At 43.2% G+C, this 22,677-nt stretch overlaps 1 protein-coding gene across 1 annotated transcript in view; it reads left to right on the forward strand.

Moving 5' to 3' along the window:
• The window catches only part of LOC133220563 (prostaglandin F2 receptor negative regulator-like), a 38,152-nt gene that overhangs the window by 12,385 nt on the left and 3,090 nt on the right, over positions 1-22,677 (forward strand). The window contains exons 2-3 of the mRNA XM_061368766.1: positions 21,005-21,370; positions 22,219-22,638. Of these exons, the coding sequence (XP_061224750.1) occupies positions 21,005-21,370; positions 22,219-22,638 (786 nt within the window). The remainder of the gene's footprint in view (positions 1-21,004; positions 21,371-22,218; positions 22,639-22,677) is intronic.

Here is a 22,677-nt window from a genome sequence, read left to right on the forward strand (position 1 = left end):
GTGTCTAATCATGTTAATGAAAAGCATTCGTTATTTCAGATTAATAGTCACTCATCACATGCTGATTTAATGGCTCTCAAAGTTGTTGCTCTTGATCTCGGAGTTTCAGCATGTTGTACCTCACTTACAGCCGGTATTTGCTGTTTTAATGTTTATCATCGGGGGCTTGGGCTAAGGCTCTTCTTTCACTGTGATTTATGGTAATGACATGTAATACAATAGACTCATTGATCATGAAAACGATCTGGCTTGTGCGCCCAGTGTGGTCATCACCTCTATACTTTGGGAGGTATATAATGGAAGTGTTTAGCAATTACACATCTTTTTTTCCCTCCTCGGGTGGTCAATCTATGAAGGAGACATTCTCTTATGCTCCCACCTCCCCCACCAGGCTATTTACAGCATCATTTGAGAGCTCTGAAGGTTTTGAATGGCCTTTATGTACACTTGAGACCTGTCTGCTGACTGTGATGGGGATCACCATGTTGGTGTTTTACCCACAACCATTTTGTCTGATCTGGAAAGTTAAGCAGAGTCAGGTTTGAGTCTTGACTAGGATTAGACGATGATATAGGAGGACCAAGAAATTTTCCCCAAGGCTGGACAGTCATGAGTGGCATGGGGTGTGGGATAGTATGGGCAAGTATGTAGGCCAGTGGGCACCTCCAGTGCTTTGGAACTTCACCACTGAACAAGTGCAAAATTCGGGAAAAATTAGTAAAACACTTAAATGAGGTGTGTTGTCATCCTGGTCATACCAGAGAGGGACAAATCATGGCAATGTGCTCGGGCTTGGCCTATGCTTACAGAGCCCTGTTCAACACTATCCAGCACCTTCAAAGGGAAAAAGATGTCTCTGGATCTGATGGCAAAGCAACAGACAACATAGCTCCAAATACAGCAGCTACACCAACCCTAATGACAAGTACAGCAGCTACTCCAACTCTGACTACAAGAGATAACACAGCTACTCCAAGCACAGCAGCTACACCAACCCCAGTGACAAATACAGTAGATACTCAAACCCCAACAGCAAAATACAGCTCCTGTCTGTTTCCAAAGAGGAAAATAATCCAAATCCTACTGAAAGCCGGTTTTGCTATAAAATGGAGTAAGGTCAAGGGACCTGCACAGGAGATTCAGTTTTGGGGAATAAAATGGCAAGAAGGATGTCACCAGATCCCCACAGATGTGATCAACAAGATAACAGCAATGTCTCCACCAACTAATGAGAAAGAAACACAGCCTTTCTTGGGTGTTGTGGGGTTCTGGAGAATGCACATCCCAAATTACAGTTTGACTGTAAGCCCTCTCTATCATGTGATCCAGAACAAAAGTGATTTTAAATGGGGCCTTCACCAACAACAAGCCTTTGAACAAATTAAACAAGAGGCAGTTCATGCAGTGGCACTTGGACCAGCCTAGACTGGGCCAGATGTAAAAAACGAACTGTCAGCCGGGGAAAATGTTCCTACCTGGAGCCTCTGGCAGAAAGCTCCAGGGGAAACTCAAGATAGACCCCTTGGCTTTTGGAGTCGGGGATACAAAGGATCTGAGGCCAGCTATACCCCAGCTAAAAACGAGGTATCAGCAGCCTATGAACGGGTTCGAGCTGCTTCAGAAGTGATTGGCACTGAAGCACAGCTCCTTCTGGCACCCCAGCTGCCTGTGCTGTGCTGGATGTTCAAAGGCAGGGTCTCCTCTACACATCATGCAACCGATGCTACATGGAGTAAGTGGGCTGCACTAATTACACAATGAGCTCAAATAGGAAATCCCAGTCATCCAGGAATTCTAGAAGTCACCATGGACTGGCCAGAGGGCAAAGATCTTGGAATGTCACCAGAGGAGGAGGTGATGCTTGCTGAAGAGGCCCCAGCATATAATAAACTGTCAGAAAGTGAAAAGCAGTATGCCTTGTTTACTGATGGGTCCTGCTGTATTGTGGGAAAGCATAGGAGATGGAAGGCAGCTGTATGGAGTCCCCAACAACAAGTTGCAGAAACTGCTGAAGGTGAGGGTGCATGGAGTCAGTTTGCTGAGGTGAAAGCCATCCAGCTGGCCCTGGACATTGCCGAATGAGAAAAGTGGCCAGTACTTTATACTGACTCGTGGATGGTGGCAAATGCCCTGTGTTGGTGTTTACAGCAATGGAAGCAGAGCAACTGGCAACGTAGAGGTAAACCCATCTGGGCTGCTGCACTGTGGCAAGATGTCACTGCCTGGGTGCAAAACCTGGTGATGAAGGTATGCCATGTAGATAGATACTCACGTACCCAAGAGTCAGGCCACTGAGGACCACCAGGACAACCAACAAGTGGATAAAGCAGCTAAGATTGAAGTGGCTCAGATATTTGATTAGCAGCATAAGGGTGAATTATTTTTGGCCCGCTGGGCCCATGACACTTCAGGCCGTCAGGGCAGAGGGGCAACATACAGATGGGCTCGTGATCGAGGGGTGGACTTAACACTGAACACTATTGGCCATGTTATTTATGACTGTGAAACATGTGCTGCAATTAAGCAAGCCAAGCGGTTAAAGCCTCTTTGGTATGGAGGATGGTGGCTGAAGTACAAATGCAGGGAGGCCTGGCAGATTGATTATATCACACTGCTACCAACCCTTCAAGGCAAGCGCCATGTGCTTACTATGGTGGAAGCAACCACTGAATGGCTGGAAACATACACTGTGCCCCACGCCACTGCCCGGAACACTATCCTAGGCCTTGAGAAACAGATTTTGTGGTGACACTGCACCCCAGAGAGAACTGAGTCAGACAATGGGACTCAATTCTGTAACAAATTTATAGATATTTGGGCCAAAGTGCATGGCATTGAGTGGTATATCACATCCCCTACCATGCACCCGTCTCTGGGAAAATTGAATGGTACAATGGGATGTTAAAAACTACACTGAGAGCAATGGGTGGTGGGACTTTCAAACATTGGGATACACATTTACCAAAAGCCAGCTGGTTGGTCAACACCAGAGGCTCTGCCAACAGGGCTGGTCCAGCCCAGTCAGAGCTTTTGCATAATGTAGAAGGGGATAAAGATTCTGTGATGCACATAAAGAATTTGCTGGGGAAGACAGTCTCGGTTATTCCTGCTTCAGGTAAATGCAAACCCACTCGTGGGATTGCTTTTGCTCAGGGACCTGGATGTGCTTGATGGGTAATGTGGGAAGATGGGGAAGTCCAATGTGTACCTTAAGGGGATTTGATTTTAGGGGAAAACAGCCAATGAACTCAATTATATGGTGTTGCCTGCTATGTAGCACTTCAGTAGCCTACCAACTAGATGTCTTCAGGTCACCAGCGACTGGCTCTGACCCCTCTGACCATCATTCCAAGAAAGAATGAATTTTGACAAAACCAGATGAGCTCAGCAGTGACCAGATGAGTTCCGCAGTGTCATCAGCAGGCAACAATCCAACACTGCACACAGCCTCTCCTGCTCTGAAAGACTGTTACAAGAGATGGAGCCCAACATCATGGATTGAATGAACTCAGCTTTACAGGGATTGTTCCATGCAGTAAGGAATGATATCTGTGTGTGTGTGTTTGTATATGTGTGTGTATATATGTATATGTATGTGTATATATATGTGTGTGTATTTATATATGAGAGTGATAGTATATTGAAAAATGTGGGATCTGACCATGACATGAATAGTAAGGAATAAGGGGTGGATACTGTGCTGGGTTCATCAGTAGCAGTCATTTTTCTCCTTCTTAGTAGCTGGTGCAGTGCTGTATTTTTGATTTTCAGCCTGGGAACACAGCTGATAACACAGATGGTTTTAGTTGTTGCTAAACAGTGTTTGATCTGACCAAGGACTTTCTCAGTCTTATGCTCTGCCAGGGAGGAGGGAAGCTGGGAGGAAGCAGAGACAGTACACCTGACCCAAACTAGCCAAAGGGGTATTCCATACCACAGCATGTCATGCCCAGTGTTTAAACTGGGGGCAGTTACCCAGAAGGGCTAGATCTCTTCTCGGGTCAGGGTGGGTGTTGGTGGACAGGTGGTGAGTGGTTATATTCTCTTCCCTTGTTATTTCCCTCCTCATTATTGTTGGTGGCAGCAGCAGTGGTTTGTGTTACACGTTAGTTACTGGACTGTTCTTATCTCAACCCGTGGGAGTTACATTCTTTCCATTCTCCTCCTCATCCCTCATGGAGCTCTGGGAGGAAGAAGGAGGGAGGAGTGAGCAAGCGGCTGCATGGTTCTGAGCTACCTGCTGGGCTTAAACCACCACACTTTCTTACAACACTTACAATACTGATTCCTCTCTGCAGAACTTATTGTTATAGGATAGTGGTGTTAACACGATTTGACTGCCATACCAACAAGTGAACTAAGCCCAGGGGATTTAGTGATGCACTAAAATGAGAAGTGAATAGGGAGTTTAAATAGTACTTTGGAGCTTCAAAGTATGAATTTACAAACAATGAAGAAATTAAAAGAAGAATGAAGAGTTTTGATACATTTATGTATGAAGGGCTTGTCAGTCTTTGTTGTGGTTCTTAAATTCTAGTGTATTGCTGACACTGGGCATGGCTACATGCAGAGCTGGGAGGAGGATCCTTTATATTTAAACCATCCATTGACAATTCTGGCTACATGCACACAACATCTTTTTCTGAGTATTAATAAGGGCATGACTCTTCTTCTTCTGCCCACTGGGGCTTAGATATAACACTGACTTTTTCAAGTAATTTTATCTTCAAATATTATCATGAAGCATAAGAGCAAGGGGAATTTCCTGCTATTGCACAGCATTTAGGGCCTTTCTTGCTTATTGCTTTTTTTGTTAATGTCTGAGTTTGGATTTTTTGTAGCCCGAGTTCAAGGCATAAGTGCCAAATGAGCATCTCTTGGGTATAGGTTGATATGGTACAAGGGTATTTCGCATTTCTGTTGTTTTTCTTCTGTTTTCTTACATATGGGTACGTGGTTTGTGTCTGCATTCTGAAGGATATGTCAGTTCATATAATCTCTAGTGCTAAGGCTGGATGAACAGGACATGGCTTCCAGGATATTTTCTGGTAAAGAAAGTGAGGCTTGCTCTGGACACTTGACAGCAATGTTTAGGCCCAGAAAAATGGACCATGAATCAGAAGTACCTTTGGGGAATATTGGATCTCCTTGTGCACCAAGTATGTCACCTTTGTAACCCAAGGGCTGTTTGCCCTCAAGCAAAGAGGGCAGTTCAGGGAGACACCTGTTAGCTGGAAATCTTAAAGGTACTTAAAATGTACTACTAAGAATATTCTCTCATAGTTTAAAGGTATGGACTGCTAATCCTCGTGTCCGTGGCCAAGTCCATCTACAGCTTTCCAGGGGAGTTTTAACACCCTCGACTTTCTAACTTGGTGGTGTACTTTCCACTTCTATTCTTATGCTGCTTTATATTGTTACGTTGTTAGCTGCTGTCTTTGCAGCCAGCCATAATATATTTTCAGTTGATGTGAACACTGTTTTTCTGTGTTAATGCAGTGACTGGTAGAGACTTTGTTTGCAGTGCACTGTTGCCATTGCAGTGGGTATTTGCAACTTGCAATGTTGTCTTTAGTTCTTATGCTGCATGCATGTACCCATTCAGAATCCAGAAAATGGCTGGCATGCTCTGTTGGGATGAAGTTTGGCTGTTGAACAATGTACGATAGGACATAACTGTTCTTAGCATACCAAATGTGAGGATGCCTAGGGTGAATGCAATCTGCTGTCTGTAACAGTGTAAGTTAATTATAAGTGATAGTGAATAATTTCAGGATCACAGAATCATAGAATAGTTAGGGTTGGAAAGGACCTTAAGATCATCAAGTTCCAAACCCCCTGCCATGGGCAGGGACACCTCACACTAACCCATACCACCCAAGGCTTTGTCCAGCCTGGTCTTGAACACTGCCAGGGATGGAGCATTCACAACCTCCTTGGACAACCTATTCCAGTGCCCCACCACCCTTACAGAGGAAAGAATATCCTCCTTATACCCAATCTAAACTTCCCCTGTTTAAGTTTTAACCCTTTACCCCTTGTCCTATCACTAGGAGAGTCCCTCCCCAGCATCCCTATAGGCCCCCTTCAGATACTGGAAGACTGCTATGAGGTCTCCACGCAGCCTTCTCTTCTCCAGGCTGAACAGCCCCAACTTTCTCAGCCTATCTTCATACGGGAGGTGCTCCAGTCCCCTGATCATCCTTGTGGCCTCCTCTGGACTTGTTCCAGCAGTTCCATGTCCTTTTTCTGTTGAGGACACCAGAGCTGCACACAATACTCCAGGTGAGGTGTCACAAGAGCAGAGGGGCAGCATCACTTCCTTCGACCTGCTGGTCATGCTTCTTTCGATGCAGCCCAGGATATGGCCACCAAATTGGTCAGGCAGGATTTCCCCTTAGTGAAGCTATGCTGACTGTCACCAAGCACCTTGTTGTTTTTCATGTGCCTTAGCATGCCTTCCAGGAGAATCTGCTCTAAGATTTTGCCAGGCACAGAGGTGAGACTGACTGGTCTGTAATTCCCCGGGTCATCCATTTTCCCCTTCTTGAAAGGGGAAATATTGCCCTTTTTCCAGTTGTCGGGAACTTCACCTGACTGCCATGATTTCTCAAATATGATGGCCAGTGGCTTAGCAACTTCATTCACCAGCTCCTTCAGGACCCGCGGATGGATTTCATCAGGACCCATGGACTTGTGCACGTTCAGATTTTTAAGATGGTCTCGAACCAGATCCTCTCCTACAGTGAGCCCAAGGCCTTCATTCTCATGGTCCCTGATTCTGCCTTCCAAGACTTGGGTGGTGCGGTCAGAGCCTTTGCCAGTGAAGTTCATACAAATATTACAGCTACTTATTTTGTACATAGGTTGTCTTATTAAATAGTGTAACCTAGGGCAACTCTGCAAGGAGACAAGCAGAAAAGAAGCAGTTAAGTGTTTTCCCTCTGGGTATCTTTCAAAAACAGTTTTCTCCTCCTCCTGGTGTTTTAATGTCCTGTTGGTTCTCTACCCACCTTTCTCTTGTTTCATGCTCAAAAGGATTCCCTCTCTTCCAATTTTTAAGAGTTACTTGAAAATTCTGTGTTCTTTTATTCTTTTTTTTTGTCTCCTCACTGCTGGGCACCATGTGGTCACCAGCCTTGGTGTCACTGAGGAGCAGCAGCAGTAGTAAAAGATGTTTCTTCCAAGCTCCTACTTCTTAAAGACGTAGGAAGAGAGAGAAGGCTGACACCAAAGATCCATTCAGCCTCATGTTTTGCCTCTGAGAGTGGCCAAGAGCAGATGCCTAGGGAACAGTGAGCATACCCCATCGCTATCCTAGTGTTTTGTCTCATGATCATCCATAGCTTGGAGTTAAGTTGGTGGTAGTGTCCTTATGTTTAACCTTGGATACTTCCTCCAAGAATTAGCTGGCTCATGGGTGTTGTATTTGGCTACCTCTGAAGCTTCATCTTCTGAAATGTCCAGGGTGATGATTCATATTGGCTGATCTCCACATGTTAACTTTCCCTTCCTCTTTTATCACCTGTGGTGTTGACCTTCCTATACACAGAATGCCAGTGACAGCAGCGAAGTACAATACATATGAACTACATTTCTTAAGAGTGGGAACAACAACAAACATTTTAAGATGTGAATTTAGGTGTGCTTATCTGAAAATTAGCAGCTAATGGCTGAATGCCAAGCTCTACTTGACTCTAAGCAGTGATATGATGTGATGCAGTCTCTTATTACAGGGCTACAAGTGGGTTTTCTCACGTCTAATGGCATACATTTCCTCCAAAACTTAAATGTGTGTCACATTCTGTAGCGCTGTTACTCTGTATACCAGGGGAGGCTATTCAGTATTGTCTGTAGGGGTAAGAGTAGTTACTGCTGCAAGTGGTGTGACTTAAAGCAGGTTAACAATGAAAACTTGCTGGCATGTAATTGAAAGGGAGAAAAGACTTTCAGTTTGTGATAAGAACATGAGAAAAACTAATGGACTTCTACAGCCAGGTGCTGAATTGATGAACCTTGCTATTCTGCTACTGGAGATAACAAAATACCTGCATTGAATACAGGCAAAGTTTTCAGAGGTGATAGGCCTGAGGGCTGTGAGCCTGAAATGTTGCAAACGAGACTTGCTTCCCCAGAAGGTTAATGCACAGGGTTTTTTGAAAATGGAACCTCTTCATTTCTTGAACTATATAACTTTGGTTACAAGAGGGGAGCTTGTAACCAAATCTTACTTCTGCTTGATCTTGAAGGTGTATGTTCAGAGGAGTTTGTTTCTCTTCCAGGACTGCAGTAATTGGGAGTGGAGTTGTACCAGGCGTATGTCTTGCATGAGGTAGTTGAGTGCTCTGCTGGTTTCCGAATCTCCTCTGTGTTGCTCACATCCACTCACCTGCCCTCCTATTCCAGAAGAACTCTTCCTTTTGTGCAGTAAAATTAATCTTCTAGTAAATTAAACAGCAGCTGCATGCAGTACCACTTCTTTTCGTGTGTGAGAACTGCTTTCTGGAGGTAGAATTTAGGGGCATGGACAGGTAATTACTCAGCTAATTTGCCTTTAAGCTCCTGGCAGACAGGATTGCCAGCAAATTTTTGACTCTTGCATGCTTTTTTTACATTTTGGCTGTTAAATTTGTTGATCAGGGATAAGCAACACTGCAAAGTGTGTGAGTGGATTTCATATACTTGCCATACACTTGTTCATGGCTCAGCTTACATTTGTGATTTAGGGAAGTGTTCCCATTTCCACACTGATACTAAAGTTAAGTGTGAACAGCCCTTTAAGTATCCTTGAGGAGCATGCAGGTTGCATTTTCATTACCATATTAGTTGGGGTGACGATTGAATTTCTGAGATGAATCTCTTCACTATCCCACTTTCTGCACATTGCTGTTTACTGGGAAGCAATCTGAGTGTGTAATTAGGATTTCTTTGGATGTAAATGAACCAGACACTGGGGGAGTGTATCTTCTGTGCTTTAGGTGCCCTTGGGTCTTTAGCCTGTGGAACCAGATGTCGTCCAATGCAAACTACCAGACATGCATAGAGAGACTCTAGAGGCCTCAGAACCAGCTGCCCCCTATAGCCTTTTCTCCTTTTGGACTGTGCCAGGTGCTAAAGTAGACAGTTGTGCTAGTCTTAAATTTTTATGTGATGGGGGTTAAGGTTTTTTGCTTTTTAAACATCAGTGAAGTAAATAGGTAAGCCCTCTTCAGTTCCATCTACTGATCTAATACCTTATTCTCATTTTTCAGGATTCTTAATGCAATCAATCAGATGGATTTGAATGTTGTTTGTGAAGCTTTTTCCTGTGTTTCCATAACTGTCCATGTTAGTATTTGTTTTCTTTAAATAATGAAGAGGGCTGTGGCATGCCTGTTTTAAAGCCAGCTGTTTTGCAGACCCATGTGGGTGTAATTTTATTTAATTGTCTGTGTGTAGGTTACACTCTTTGTACCTTCTAGATGGCATTTAATGTCCTTGGCCTCTCATCATTTTCTTACCTGGACCTCTTTCCTCCTTTTTCCCCTCTGAACTGCTGATCCTCTCCTTTGCGAGAGGGAAATAAAAATGTAATGAAAAATGTCCTTTCCTGAAACAAGTAATTTCACGTGCCTTTTTTTGTTTTTGTTTTTAATGCCAGAGACCAGGCTTGCTGCCTTTTCTAGGGCAAGAGAGCTTCTTATCTTTCAGCACCATAGCAAATAATAAAAGCTCAGCAGCAACAAATACTTTTAAATACCTTGCAGTCCTGTTCTCAGTTACAGAATTAGTTATGTAAATCTTGTATTAAATGAGGAAGAGCTGTGATGTCTCCTAGGTCATATTCTGTGTGTGCATGCATGTATACAATTCCTTCTTGTCTAGGAGGAAAATATCTGTGCTCCTAACATGCAGGCTACATAGAGATCAGCATACCAAACAGTATTGCTCTGTATGACCTGAAATTGGCTTTTGAGTGCAAATTGGATTTATGGGCTTTCAGAGAAGGGGTTGGACAACTCTGGCTTCTGGTTTTCTAGGTTGCAGGTAGCAGTATGAATATAGTGGTGGTGTAGGTGCCTTGGTGAAGACCCCATGGGGGGCTCCTGAGCTACAGGGGTACCAGCTGATAGGGCTCAAGCTAAACTGTCTGCTTTGCATTTGCTTATGGCTTTTTCCTGGCTGTACCTATTTTTCTGTTTTCATCTTAATATAAAGAAACAAGTGTAATAAAGTGAAATGAGTACTACGCTTGAGAACAGGAGTGCCTGTGGTGTGTTCCTAATAGCTCTTGCTCCTACTGCATGAGTTTGGTCTAGTTGGTTAACTTGTCCAAGCTGGCAATAGGTGTGCTACTGCACTTAATCCCTGTGTGCACAGGCACTCATTTTCATGCTGTAACACCCATTCTGTGTGCATCTGTTTTTGGCATTTTTAATGTGGCTGTTTGCTTAGAGATTATTTGGTGAAATATTACACGGTGAAGGTGGGACTGTTAGATAATTAAATTACAGATGAAAAGGATTACTCTATAAACACTGAGACCCATCCCTCCACTGGCTCCTATGGCTACAAATCAATTGTCAAGCATGGAGCTAAGGTGGGCCAGTGCCATGTGCTGCTTTGTTCAGCAGTTCCAGCAGCCTTGCTGCCCAGCCATCTCCTTCCATAATCTCCTGCCACAGACAGACTGAAGCTGCCTTTCAGGATCCAAATCAGAAAGTGTGAGAGCTCAATATGTGTGTTGGGTTGTTCAGCATTGTGGCTGCTGACGTTTGTAATCAGGCTTTCCTCTGTTGCTGTTTTTGCTGAACCCTGCATGATGCCTTCGTTCATCCACTGGAATGCTTGCTGGAAAACTTGCGTCTATATACTGAGATTTGAAATGATCCCCCAAACCAGTTTTTGAGGAGGTGGAGGTTAAGATTTTAATAATATCTGGATTATGAAAGCATATGGCTTCTTTTTAAAAAATCTCATCTTCTGATCCCCTTTAGATTTAACTTGGCTTTAAACAGGGCTATGTCTGGTATGGATGGTGTGTGTTAAGTTAAACTGCAGTGGATGAGTGCTGCCAAATTTAAGCAGGTAAAAAAAAAAAACCCTAAAAAACACTGCCACCAGGAAAACAAACAAACATCCCTCCTCCCAAACAAAAAATAAAATCCCAAGCCACAACCCCTCAAAACGCCCTGCACCCCCCAAAAAACCAAGCAACCAAGAAAACCCCACCAAAACTCAAAGCAAAACAATGACCCTACAAAAACATCACACAAAACCCCCACTTGTTTTTGTTTTCTTTGCTTTTTTGTTTTAGTATAATTGTCAATAAAGAGTAAAAGACTTCATATTGAATTCAGCACTTCCTATATTTGAAAGCATTTTGAGCAATGAAAATAGTTAGTCTCTGCCCAGAGGAAATGGCAGTATAAAGTGAATGGATTTGGACAGCTCTGCAGTTCCAACTGCTTTGGAAAAGATTTAAGATAACAGATAAATGCAAGTTAATGACGTTTCAAAACAGCACTTATTTTAATTCCATATATTCCAGTTTGAGGACTTTTCCTAAATTGGTAAATGTTTTCAATCCTCTTGAGTTGGAATTAGTGTTACAGCTTTTAAACTGTGTCCTATCCTCCCCACTAAAGAAAATGTGGAGATACTTTAGATACAGCATTTCTGCAAGTATTTACAGCTTCCACCTGTGCTAGCTCTTCAGCTTTGAGTTGTGGTCCTTACTGCTTTGTCAGCTGTTTTCCTTAGAATGTAACATACTGAACATCTCCTCTGGCAGCACAAATTACTTCTGAGGCAAAAAAACCCAAAATCACCTGTCTTGCATGGAGGTCTAAATGCCACTTCTAGAGGCCCTGGACTTTTTGCGTCAGATGTCACCAGGTAACCTAATAGGCTTCTCTGCCAGAGTAGGGTAAAAATAGAGTCTTGTGAGACTATTAGAAGAGCAGTAAATGAAAGTTGTTAGCAGAGACAGGTATTCCAGGTGAGGCCCAGGAACAAGCAGCATATTGACTCTTGCATTTCATTGCTTTTTTTTCTTCTCCTTCCCTTTTTATTCTCAGCTATTTTTGGGACTTATCAAAAGTAGTTTTTTTGATACAGCCTTTTATCTTCAACTGTCAGTGGTAGGGAAGGGAAATAGAGATGGAGTTGTTTGACACTCAATCTAAAACACGATCTTTACTGTTATCTCTGTGTCTGCTAGATGTTTGTTCTGTTGGGACCAGTGGTGCCACAGTTCTCTGCCTGGCAAGGGCTGCTCTGTTTGACAAACTAGCCTTCTGCTTTGCACAGCTGGGAAAGTTTTGTATGGCTTATCCTTTCCCCTCTGTCTGCTGTATGCCTTGCTTTACCTTCCAGTAGCATACCTGTCCCCGTGACTGGGAAGAAGTGGTGCACAGTGGGATCTGTGCTGTCAACAGCTGGCAGTGGTGTTTTAAATTCTAATTAGTACTGCATAGGGAACATGGTTACTGCCTTACAAGCTCCCACTGTAGTTTATGATCTCCTCTTATTGTAGCAGGAATAATCCACAGAAACACAGTAAATTCCCATGGTTCATTTTGGCAGAGAATTGAAATGGCTTTTGTGCTTTGGTGGAAGAGGTCTTCAGAAGAGTAGGGCTGTACAATTCTTTATTCCCAATAGCCCAAGAGATGGCAAGAGAGGCAGTTCTACCTGTTGTGTTTGCCTTTAGCAGAGACATGGCAAAGGAAGAAGACCTTCCTTCTTGTGAGGCAGTTCAGTCAGGTTTTTCCAAAACAGTTATCCTTGGGCAGTGATCAGATGATCTGCTGAATATCTGCAGTGATACAGTGTTTTATATGGTAAAGTACTGTTCTCTTACTATCCTTGTCTTTTTAGATAAGGCCTTCTGTCTGCTGTTTTCAGATCTGAACTAGGCAATTACTACGTAGTTATCCACAGCAGTATGGTCCAAACACTTCTGTTGGGCAGAACAGATCAGATCGGACTTGATAGATGTTAATCTGGTCCACTTGGGCCAGATGTGGCTGGTGTGTTTTGTATATTTAGGGTAGGAGTGATGGTGGCTTTTTTTGGTGGTTTGTGTTTGTGGTTCTTTTTTTTAAAGAGTAGGGGAGAAGCATGGAAAATCTATTTAGTTTTAATGCTGAGCTCAGGTGATTGTTTCACTAGGTTTCAACTATAATCAGCAGTGGGAGAGAAGTTTTTTCAGAGAGCTTTTGTCCATTGGTGACACATAGAGCCATATAAGGTAGCAAACATCTAACAGTTGTGTACAAGAGTTCCTGGAAATGGAAGGATGCCCCATAGCATAACTGAACTGTTTGGCTAATCTAGTGGCCTTCTACGATGGAGTGACTGCTTTGGTGAATAAGAGCAACTGATGTCATCTACCTTGACTCTTGTAAGGCATTTAGCACAGCCCTTGTCACTAAATTGGAGAGAGAGGGTTTGATGGATGGACTACTTGAAGGATAAGGAGCTGGCTGCATCTAAAGAGTTGCCCTCAATGGCTCAGTGTCCAAATGGCGATGAGAAAAAGCTATGTCCCTCATGGGTCTGTATTAAGACTGATACTGTCCAGTGTCATCATTAATGACACAGGCAGTGGGGATGAATGCACAGTCAGTAAGTTTGTGGGCAACAGCATTCTGAATGGTGCAGTTGATTTGCTGAAGTGAAGGGATGCCATCCAGAGAGATCCATTGAAGAGTGGGTCCATATGAACCTCATGAGATTCAACAGGCCAAATGCTTCACCTGGATCAGGGGAATTCCCTGTATCAGTGCAGTCTGGGGGATGAAGGGATTGAGAGAAGCCCTGTGGAGAAAGACTGAGGATACTAGGGAATATAAAAATGGACTTGAGCTAGCAGTGTATGCTCACAAACCAGAAAGCCAACCGTACACTGGGCAGCATCAAAAGATGCGTGACCGGATCAAGGGATGTGATTCTGCCCCTCTGCTCTGGTGAAACCCCACCTGCGGTACTGCATCCAGCTCTGGGGCCTCCAGCATAAGAAAGGCATGGATCTGCTAGAGAGGGTCCAGAGGAGGGCTGGAACACCTCTTCAATGAGGAAGAGCTGAGAGAGTTGGTAGTGTTTAAGCCTGGAGAGAGCTGAGGAGATCATATTACGGCCTTTCAAGGCTTAAATGGATCTTACAAGAAAGATGGAAACTTTTACTAAGGCTGGTAATGACAGGACAAGGGGCAACAGTTTTAAACTGGAAGAGGATAGGTTTAGTTTGAGCATAAGGAAGAAACTCTTTACTATGTGGGTGGTGAGGCACTGGCACAGGGTGCCCAGAGGAGCTGTGGCTGCCCCATTCCTGGCACTGTTAAAGGCCAGGTTGGATGGGCTTTGAGCAACCTGGTCTAGTGGGAGGTGTCCCTGCCTGTGGCCGAGCGGTTGGCACTAGGTCCCTTCAAACCCAAACCATTCTGTGGTTCTCTGATAATTAAGAACTGTGTCCTTGTGAAAGTCTTGTGGTTTGCTTAGGTGTATTTGAAATCCCTTTTCTTAGGGATAGCGGATGAGGGGTGAATGGGGAAGACAGCAGATTGTTACTGTGCTGCAAAATATGTTGCTTTAACCTTTTAATCCACATGGTATAGATGGAGTCCAGCAGGAAAGGTGGTTGCGTTTTCACCCAGTGCTGCAGATACAGCTTTTCTGAGATATCTCAGATGGTTTTGGAGATTAGAACAATCCAGCAGCCTTGCAGTTTGATAGCATTTCTGAGGCTTCACTTAAGATGCAGGATGTGTTTCTTCATCCTGATGGAGATAATGGGTTTTAAGCAATTACACCCAGGCTAATTCCTTTTGATAAGAGCTCTACATTATCTGAAAAAAGAATCCTAGCCACCTGGGAAAGAACAATGTAAATGTCTCTCTCATGGACTGTTTCATTCGCTCTTCTCTGATATCTTCAGATGATATGCCACAGATCTTTCAAGCCTTAAAAATCTATCAGTCTTTTTTTAGGTAGGGAGTATTGCAGTCAGGGAAGTGTAATAGTACTGTTGGCTTGCAAGGTACTGCAAGCCAAGGTACTGGCTTGCAAGGTGTGGAGGGAGCTCTGCCACTTCAGGTGAATTGGGACTATGATGGGGATTACAGTTTCAACATAAGGAATCAAATTTGGTCTCTCCTAAAGGAGCACTTGTTCCTCCCTGGGCAGGCTGTCTGGTGGTAGGGTGCAGGTTGCTTCTGCTGATTAAGGAGATGTAGTTTTGTAATTTCGAAAGAATAGCAAAAGCATACCACTTCAATTAGCACAGATTCCACCCCCTACTCTGTGTTTGCACTGGAAAGAAGAATGTTATTGTTATATGTTAACCAGACATTTAAGAGATCTCATTTATTTAGATTTTTTTCCTTTTCTTTTTGAGACCAGTAAAGAAATTTCAAGTTAGCTGCATTTCTGATACTTAAATTTCTTTTATGCTGCTTAATCTGTCTGATTTTTTCCTCTCATACAGTGTAGGATAAAAAATTTAATTGATTATATTTTAAAAGGGGAGGAAATCACAAAGCAACATGCTGTTTGTGTAAATGTGCCACTTCTAGGAAGATCATGATTTATATATATATACATATATATATATATATATAAGTGTTAACATTATTGAAAGGTTTTCAAACATTGTGGGCATATTTGCTGTAACTTGCTTTTTCCCTCCTAGATAGTTGTAGATGGCATTCTTGATGTGCGGGTGCCTGATGACGATTGGAGCTGGGAGGAGAGGCAAGGGGAAAAGGGAAAGATTGGAGATCAGGATCATAATGTCCTGGGCTGATATGCTTTGGTTCTCCTTCCCCAGAGGAAAAAGCCTGTGAATGCGTGGCATGTGTCTGTCCCTTCACCTGCCTGCTGGCTAGGGAAAGTCCTTCCCAGGTGAAGCCTGATCAGTTCTTTTCCAAAGGAGGGTCTGTGTGGATGTGTGTCTGGTGGGACAAAACAAGGTGCAAAATCAAAATATTCCCCCCCTCCCCCCCCCAATGGCTTACTATGTCTTACTATGTCTCAAACCATGTAGTTAAGTAGTGCAGGACAGGAGTGGGAGATTTGGTATTTTGCTGGAAATAGGAGGCAGAGTGCACAGCTTTAATGGTGGAGAATCCATTGCTTACTCTCCTGTGTGGCAGTAGAAGGGTTGTCCCTGCACAACCCCCTCATTTACACAGTGCTGAAGCAAAGAGGTGCCTAGATTGAAAATAAATGGAGGGGTTCAGGGAGAGAAAAGTCATTACCATGACTTGCTAAGTTGGCTGCGGTATCTTTTTCCTGTCATAAACTGTTGTGAATTTGAAAGGACTGCTGTGTTTCCTTCCCAGATATGGTAAAGTTTAGTCAGCAAAGGAAACAAGCTTTTGTTCAGAACACTCTTTTTTGAGATGAAAGTCATCAACAAAGTTGTTGCCGTGTCTCCTGTGACTGCCTTTGTTGAGGAGCTGGACTGTGTGTTCTGAGTATTCCTGATGCAAACGCTGGAGTGCTTAGTCTGAGCCAATTTACTCATTCTTCAGCTCTTACATTTTGGCTTTAACTGGCTTCCTCCTGCATGTCACATTGCATTCTCCTTTGGCTAGCGGATGCAGGGAGAAAACTTGTCCCTCTGGGCTGCTAAGAGAACTTGTTTGCTTATTAGAGCTGTCTATTGCAGGATGGAGGAAGCACCTTGTACAAGAGAGTGTTGAAGCAGAAGCATGTCCTTTGCAATGATAATACCTTCTCAGCCTTGCAAGTAACTCCACAGATACTTCTCATCTTGTCCTTTCATGAATGATACATAGGTGCAAAACCTGTGTGAAGGTGAAGATCCTGAAAGACTTCTCTCATCTATAGCAATGCCCCTAATGCAAGAGGAAATCCTCACCAGCCCTTTTCTTGAGGAACTGTATCGCTTGTTGAGAGTTTAAACAGATCACTTGTTCTGTAGATCCCGCACAATTTTGCTGGCTTGTTTTCTTGATTTTCCTAAAAATGACAGGTTGCTATTTAATGTACTCAGATTGACTTCACAACCTATCTATTCAGTCATCTGCTTTCCTTGGTCTCCTTTTTGAAAGGATTTCATTTAATGACAGCAATGAGATGGTGCACATAGGTGATGAGGTAAATTAATATAAGTACTTCATGGACCATTGCTAGGGAACAAATACTAGCTCCAAAATGCCTAAGTTATGTCTTGGCTCTCTTGCCACTCTATTATTGAGATGGCAGGCCCCAGTTTATTAAGTTGAGCCTGTGTTCCTGGTAGGTTATTTCATGCATTTCCTTGGGAGAATCCTCTAATTGAGTTGCTTGACAAACAGCCATGATGGCTCTGTAGTTGCTCTACTTTTTGGGTGTTTCTGGCCTAACCCTGCAAAATGACCAGTGTTGCCTGATAGTCCTGTCACCTAATGAGCCCAAGGAACAAATCCTATCCCTTGTGTTTGTGTGCTGGCATCCCTACAGGAGCTCCGTTATCTTTTGTTTTGGAAAACAAAATTGTGATTTCATCTGGTGGTCTGGTAAAGTTTTGTATTTGGGCTTTTAAACTTGTGCTCGGGCAGGTTTGATGTCCAGCACTGCAGTTTATGATACAGAGCCAGTTATGGGGAGTTCCTGCTAAATACACATCTTTGATGGTCTCAGTGATACTGAAAAATACTGAATTGTCAAAGTTCTGTTGTTTTCTGTCACTAGTGTGTACACTGTTCTGTGCTGCTCCATGTGTTTCTACCATTAAATGGGATTTAAATGGAATCACTAAGAACATGTCACCTTCTATTAACAGTGAAATGTATTAGGTGTCATGGAAAATAAATGTTTCCAACAAATTTACAGCATTTGTAGCTCTTGAATCATGAATGCTGAACCTGGATCACTTTGGGAGGATTTAGAGAGTGTATGTGAGTAACATGGAGCACTGCAAGAATAAAACATTTGTAAAAGCTTCTCATTTTTTTGCCAGGTAATATGGAGCTCAGATCTTGCCAAGATCAGTGTTTGTAACTGTGTGCTTTCTGCTACAGTTACATGAAATGTTAATCCCTGATGCACAGCAAAGAACATAACACCCTGTTCAGTACCTAGGGATGCTCTTGCTGTTCACTGTTGCAGCACAAAAGACAGAACCCTGGATTCAAGCTTGCTAGATACTGAGTGTCCTGGGTTGCCTAGAACCACAGCACACCCTTTGGAGTGTCTGCCCTGCACATGCTCCTCCTTACCCGTAGGCATGGCACAGGAGGTGCTCTGTAGTTAAGTTCTCATTCTCTTACATTGTGATACTGACTCTGCTCCTGCCTTAGAAGAATCCTGATTAATCTTCTCAGCAACAAATGTTATTGCTTGCAAAGAATAAAAGTATAAATGCTACAAGATGTCCCTCTTCTCTTCTGCAGCCTGTGCCTCTACCCTCCTTCCAACTTTGTGTTAAACTGGAATTGCTTGTGCGATTGTGCTATGAGAAGGGGGATAGTCATTGCTTCACAGCAATAGGCTACGTTCTCTAAACAGATCCATTGAGGAGTCCCTGTGCCCCCATCTTTCCCTTTGGCCTGCCTTCTCTTATGAAGGTGCTAATTACCCCTTACCTTCGTTCACTGTCAGGTAGTCTTTAGTGACATTGGAAGAAGAGAAACTATGCTGTCGGTGCTAATCTCAAACACAAATGTGCAACTCTTGCCACATTAGTCATGCCTTTGTGACCTCTAGGTTGGATTAGTGCAATGGTGGTAAGTAGGTGGTAGGCGGCATGTGGGTCTACAGCTGAAGACGCATGCCGAACAGTGTTGTCTACTTGTTTTAGTGTAACAGGAGAGTATTTTCTAGAGAGATGTCAGTGTTTGAGGGGTGCCCTCAGTCAGGATCCTGAGCTGACTTCTCACAGTGGTCTGCTGGAAGCTGGTTTGGCTGTCAGGCAGCACCTTAAAGCTTACCTGCTGCTCAAAGAGGGTAAGTTGAAAGACTGAATAGGGCTGCAACTTAAGACCTAGTAAGGAAATACATCAAGAGTCCTGCAGCTTTATTTTTTGCTAGTTATTTTTATGTACCAATGATTTTATTATATGGTGCTTGTGTTTAGAGAGATGGCCTTAAAGACAACTGCTTACATAGTGGAGGTCTTCTGCTCTGATCTACATATGAATGGTGCCGAGAAGTCCGGCTTCCTTATTAGGACTAGTCAATCATTTGGTCAGGTACATAATAACCATTTTCTGTGAAGTATATAAGGGCTAAGACATTAACCCCAGTCTGCATTACAGATTTCATGAAGTATTCAGGTTGAATACAGAAGGTCATGGCAAGGACGAAATTGGAATGTTATGACTGTTATGTTATGGTGTCCCTGCCCATGGCAGGGGGGTTGGAACTTGATGATATTAAGGTCCTTTCCAACCCTAACTATTCTATGATTCTGTGATTCTATGACTGAGCCTGTACATGTGAACAGCCTGCAAAGCAAAGAGGAACCAGGGAAGTAAAGCCAGTGTCAGCCCTTGGTTCAGCTGTTTGCTGAGCAGTAACTGGGGATAAAAATACACTTTTTAGTTTTGCTTCATAACAGGTTCCCCTGTTATGAAGTGGTTTCTGTCCTTGAAACTAACTTCTTTCACACACCTGGATACCTATTGGTGTGATGGTCCTAAGCCTGTGAGTGGGGTCTTAATCTGCAGCAAGAAGACATACAGAGTGATAGGAAGGGAAAGGCTCAGCAAGTATATTGGTGTTCATGTCCCAGTGTAGCTGATGAATTAGAACAGTTGTGGGTTGCTGGACTTAGTGTGTTTTGTTTGTTTAATTTGGCTTTGCCTCTGTGGTATCAGCTCAGCCTTTTGGTCTGCTTTTGATGTTGTTATGGCCACTGTCTTGGTTTTAGCAAGATTTGTCCTTCAGCGTTCTGACTTCTGCTGTTCTACCTGGCTGCTAAAATACTTTGCTATGGATATGGAGGTGGTGGGATGCAGTAGGCTGTTCATTTTGGAGACTGAGTTTAAGTGATAACCCTCTCATTCTGAAAAGAGTTCTCTGGTTTGAACTATGAATCAAATTGGTTTGCTCTTTTGGGAAGTAAGAACCTGCTAAAATCCATGCACATCTGCTGCAGTTATACTTTGGGATACAGAGCCAAATCAACCAGAAAAGTCTCCTGCTGCATCTTTGCCAGGTCCTCTAGCTACTTGAAGTGGATCACACTTCAAGTAACATGCTGTTCTGCCAGCTTTCTGCAGAAAACTGCTCTTGTCCTTCTAGCACTGTAGCAAGACAAGGTCCATCCTGACAGGTTCAGACATGGTCTGAACACTGTGTGTTCCTCTGATCTGTAGGGAGCCTCCTCTGCTCATGCTGCCCTGTTCCGGGACTTCCACCAAAAGAGGAAATGTGTGCTAGAAACAGATGTGGTTGCACAAATCTGTTCAAGCAAACTGTGTTGAAATCTGTTCTTACAAATCAATTAGGAAGGTGAGGAACCCCCCCCGTGTTAGAGAAGCCACAGTTCTTCAGGGCAGAAATGACTATGCTCATTTTTGGAGGAAGTCAGCTTATTGTGCTTATGGCCCTCAAGCTAGAGAAGTATTAGTTTCCTACTCTGAATACTGATGTCAGGAGAAGTCTTATAAAAATGTCTGGCTAAGTTATGCCCTCAATTTAGTAATGAAAACCACTTATCAGTGGTGTTTAAGCATCTTGACTAGCACTTGGCGTGTAGTAGAGAAACTGGTACACACTGGATCTATGGCTACTTCTCTCACTTTTTTTTTTTATTTTTTATTTTTCTTCCTTCTCCTTATAGTTTTTTCTCTTGCAGTATTTTGTTATTCATGTGTTAAGTAATGAAACAAAGATTGTATTCTCTAAAAATAGTGCATTTAAGGGCTCCTGCTCCAATGAGATTACAAGTTACTGGGAAATAGTGTTTTTGCTACTTCTAGCTTTATGCAGTGAGATGCCCAGTCTTATTCTGTGCTGTCCTGGTAATTCCTCTGTTAACTCTGTGTTCTCTCTCTATCCTCCTGCCTAGCTGTCTGCAGAGGGCGTGTTGTGAGGGTTCCCAAAGGTCCTCTTATTCGAGTGGTGGGAACGGAGGTGGAGATCCCTTGCAGTGTTAGTGACTACGATGGACCCAGTGAACAGAACTTTGACTGGGAATTCTCCCAGGAGACTGACTTCGTAAGGATAGTGAGTACCTGGGATTCTACATTCACCTCTGAGGAGTACCAAAACCGCGTAGGCTACGGGGATATCAAACTGAGACGGAGCAGCAATGATGCTGTGGAACTTGTGATTAGAAACATCCAGCCAACTGACCAAGGGAGATACAAATGCTCCACGCCCAGCACTGATGCCACCGTTCAGGGAAATTATGATGCAGAGGTCCAAGTGAAAGGTATTTCTGAAGAGTGAGGTGTGCTCTAAATTTGTTTTTGATATTGATTATAGATGTACTCTTAAGAATGTTGAACTTCTGTTGCTTATGAGCATTGTGATTATTTTTTTCCTCTTCTTCTTGTTTCTGCTTAATCCTTCTAAAGCCAGCATCAAAAGTTGGGAAGTGTGATAGCAAAGGCAAGTCAGGTGAAGAAACAAAAAGAGGCTGTTTACTACAAACACCACTTTACTTTTTTTCTGTCTAGTAAATATGTAAATAAAAATGGGAAAACTAAGCAGAAGGATTTCTGAAGATGTCTGCAAATATTTAATATCCCTAAGCCTCTGGGTAGAGAGGCTAACTTCAGGTAGAAAACAGCCTGTCTTCTCATTTATAGTGTCATTTAGGGATCCTTCTGAATGAAAGAGGTAATCTTTCTTTTCTTCTTTAGCATGGTGATACTGCAGTCATACCCTAACTTTGCTCTCTCATTTAGGGCTCTTCAGTAATTAACTTAGGAGGGTATTTTTTTCAAGTGTCTTATCTTTTACTCCCATGAAAATCAAGATGGTTTTCTGGATGCGAATAGTCAAAATGATAGTGTTTGGATGAGAAACTAAAGCCGAGGGGAAAAATAAATGAATTTGAATGCTTGTCTTGGCTTGTTTAAAATGGAGCACTTCCTTTAATTGATTTTCAGCTGAATTTCCTTGTTTCTTGAATATATTTATGTGTGGAAGAAGGAATGATTGGCCAAGTGTTACTCTGTGGTAGTTTTATTGCCTTATATCTGGACAGGCCAGTATGAGTTTTCTTTTTTGGATTCTGTTTTATGATGCTTGTGTCTTTGATTTTTCTTTTTATAGTGATTTCCGATGGCTTATCCGTGAGTGGTTCAAAAGCACGTTCCTCAGTGTCTCTCAGGCTGTCTGAGGGTGACTCCTTCAAGCTGCGCTGCTCAGCAATTACCACCTCACCAGAGCACACTCACCTGCATATGACTTGGCAGAGCAAAAATGGATCAACTTGGTGTGATATCCTGTCTTTGACTCATGAGGGCAAATTCCAGCCGGGCCCTGGCTACGAAGAGCGCTACCAAAATGGAGATATTCGCTTGGACACGGGGGCAGATGACACGTATTGGTTGTCTGTGTCCCAGGCCTCGTCGGTGGATGAGGGTGCCTACAGGTGTCTTGTGAGTGAGTGGGTAAGAGGGGCAGATAGCTCATGGCAGAAGATCCAGGAGAAGAGTGTGGAGATAGCAAATGTGACAATCCAGCGCACTGGTGAGTGTTACTTATGGGCCAGGGGCACACCTTGTAGCT

The sequence above is a fragment of the Neopsephotus bourkii genome, unplaced genomic scaffold (assembly GCF_033783945.1).
Source record: "Neopsephotus bourkii isolate Nb327-2 ecotype Australia unplaced genomic scaffold, CSIRO-AGI_Nbou_v1 NB_1446, whole genome shotgun sequence".
Classification (NCBI taxonomy): Eukaryota; Metazoa; Chordata; class Aves; order Psittaciformes; family Psittacidae; genus Neopsephotus; species Neopsephotus bourkii.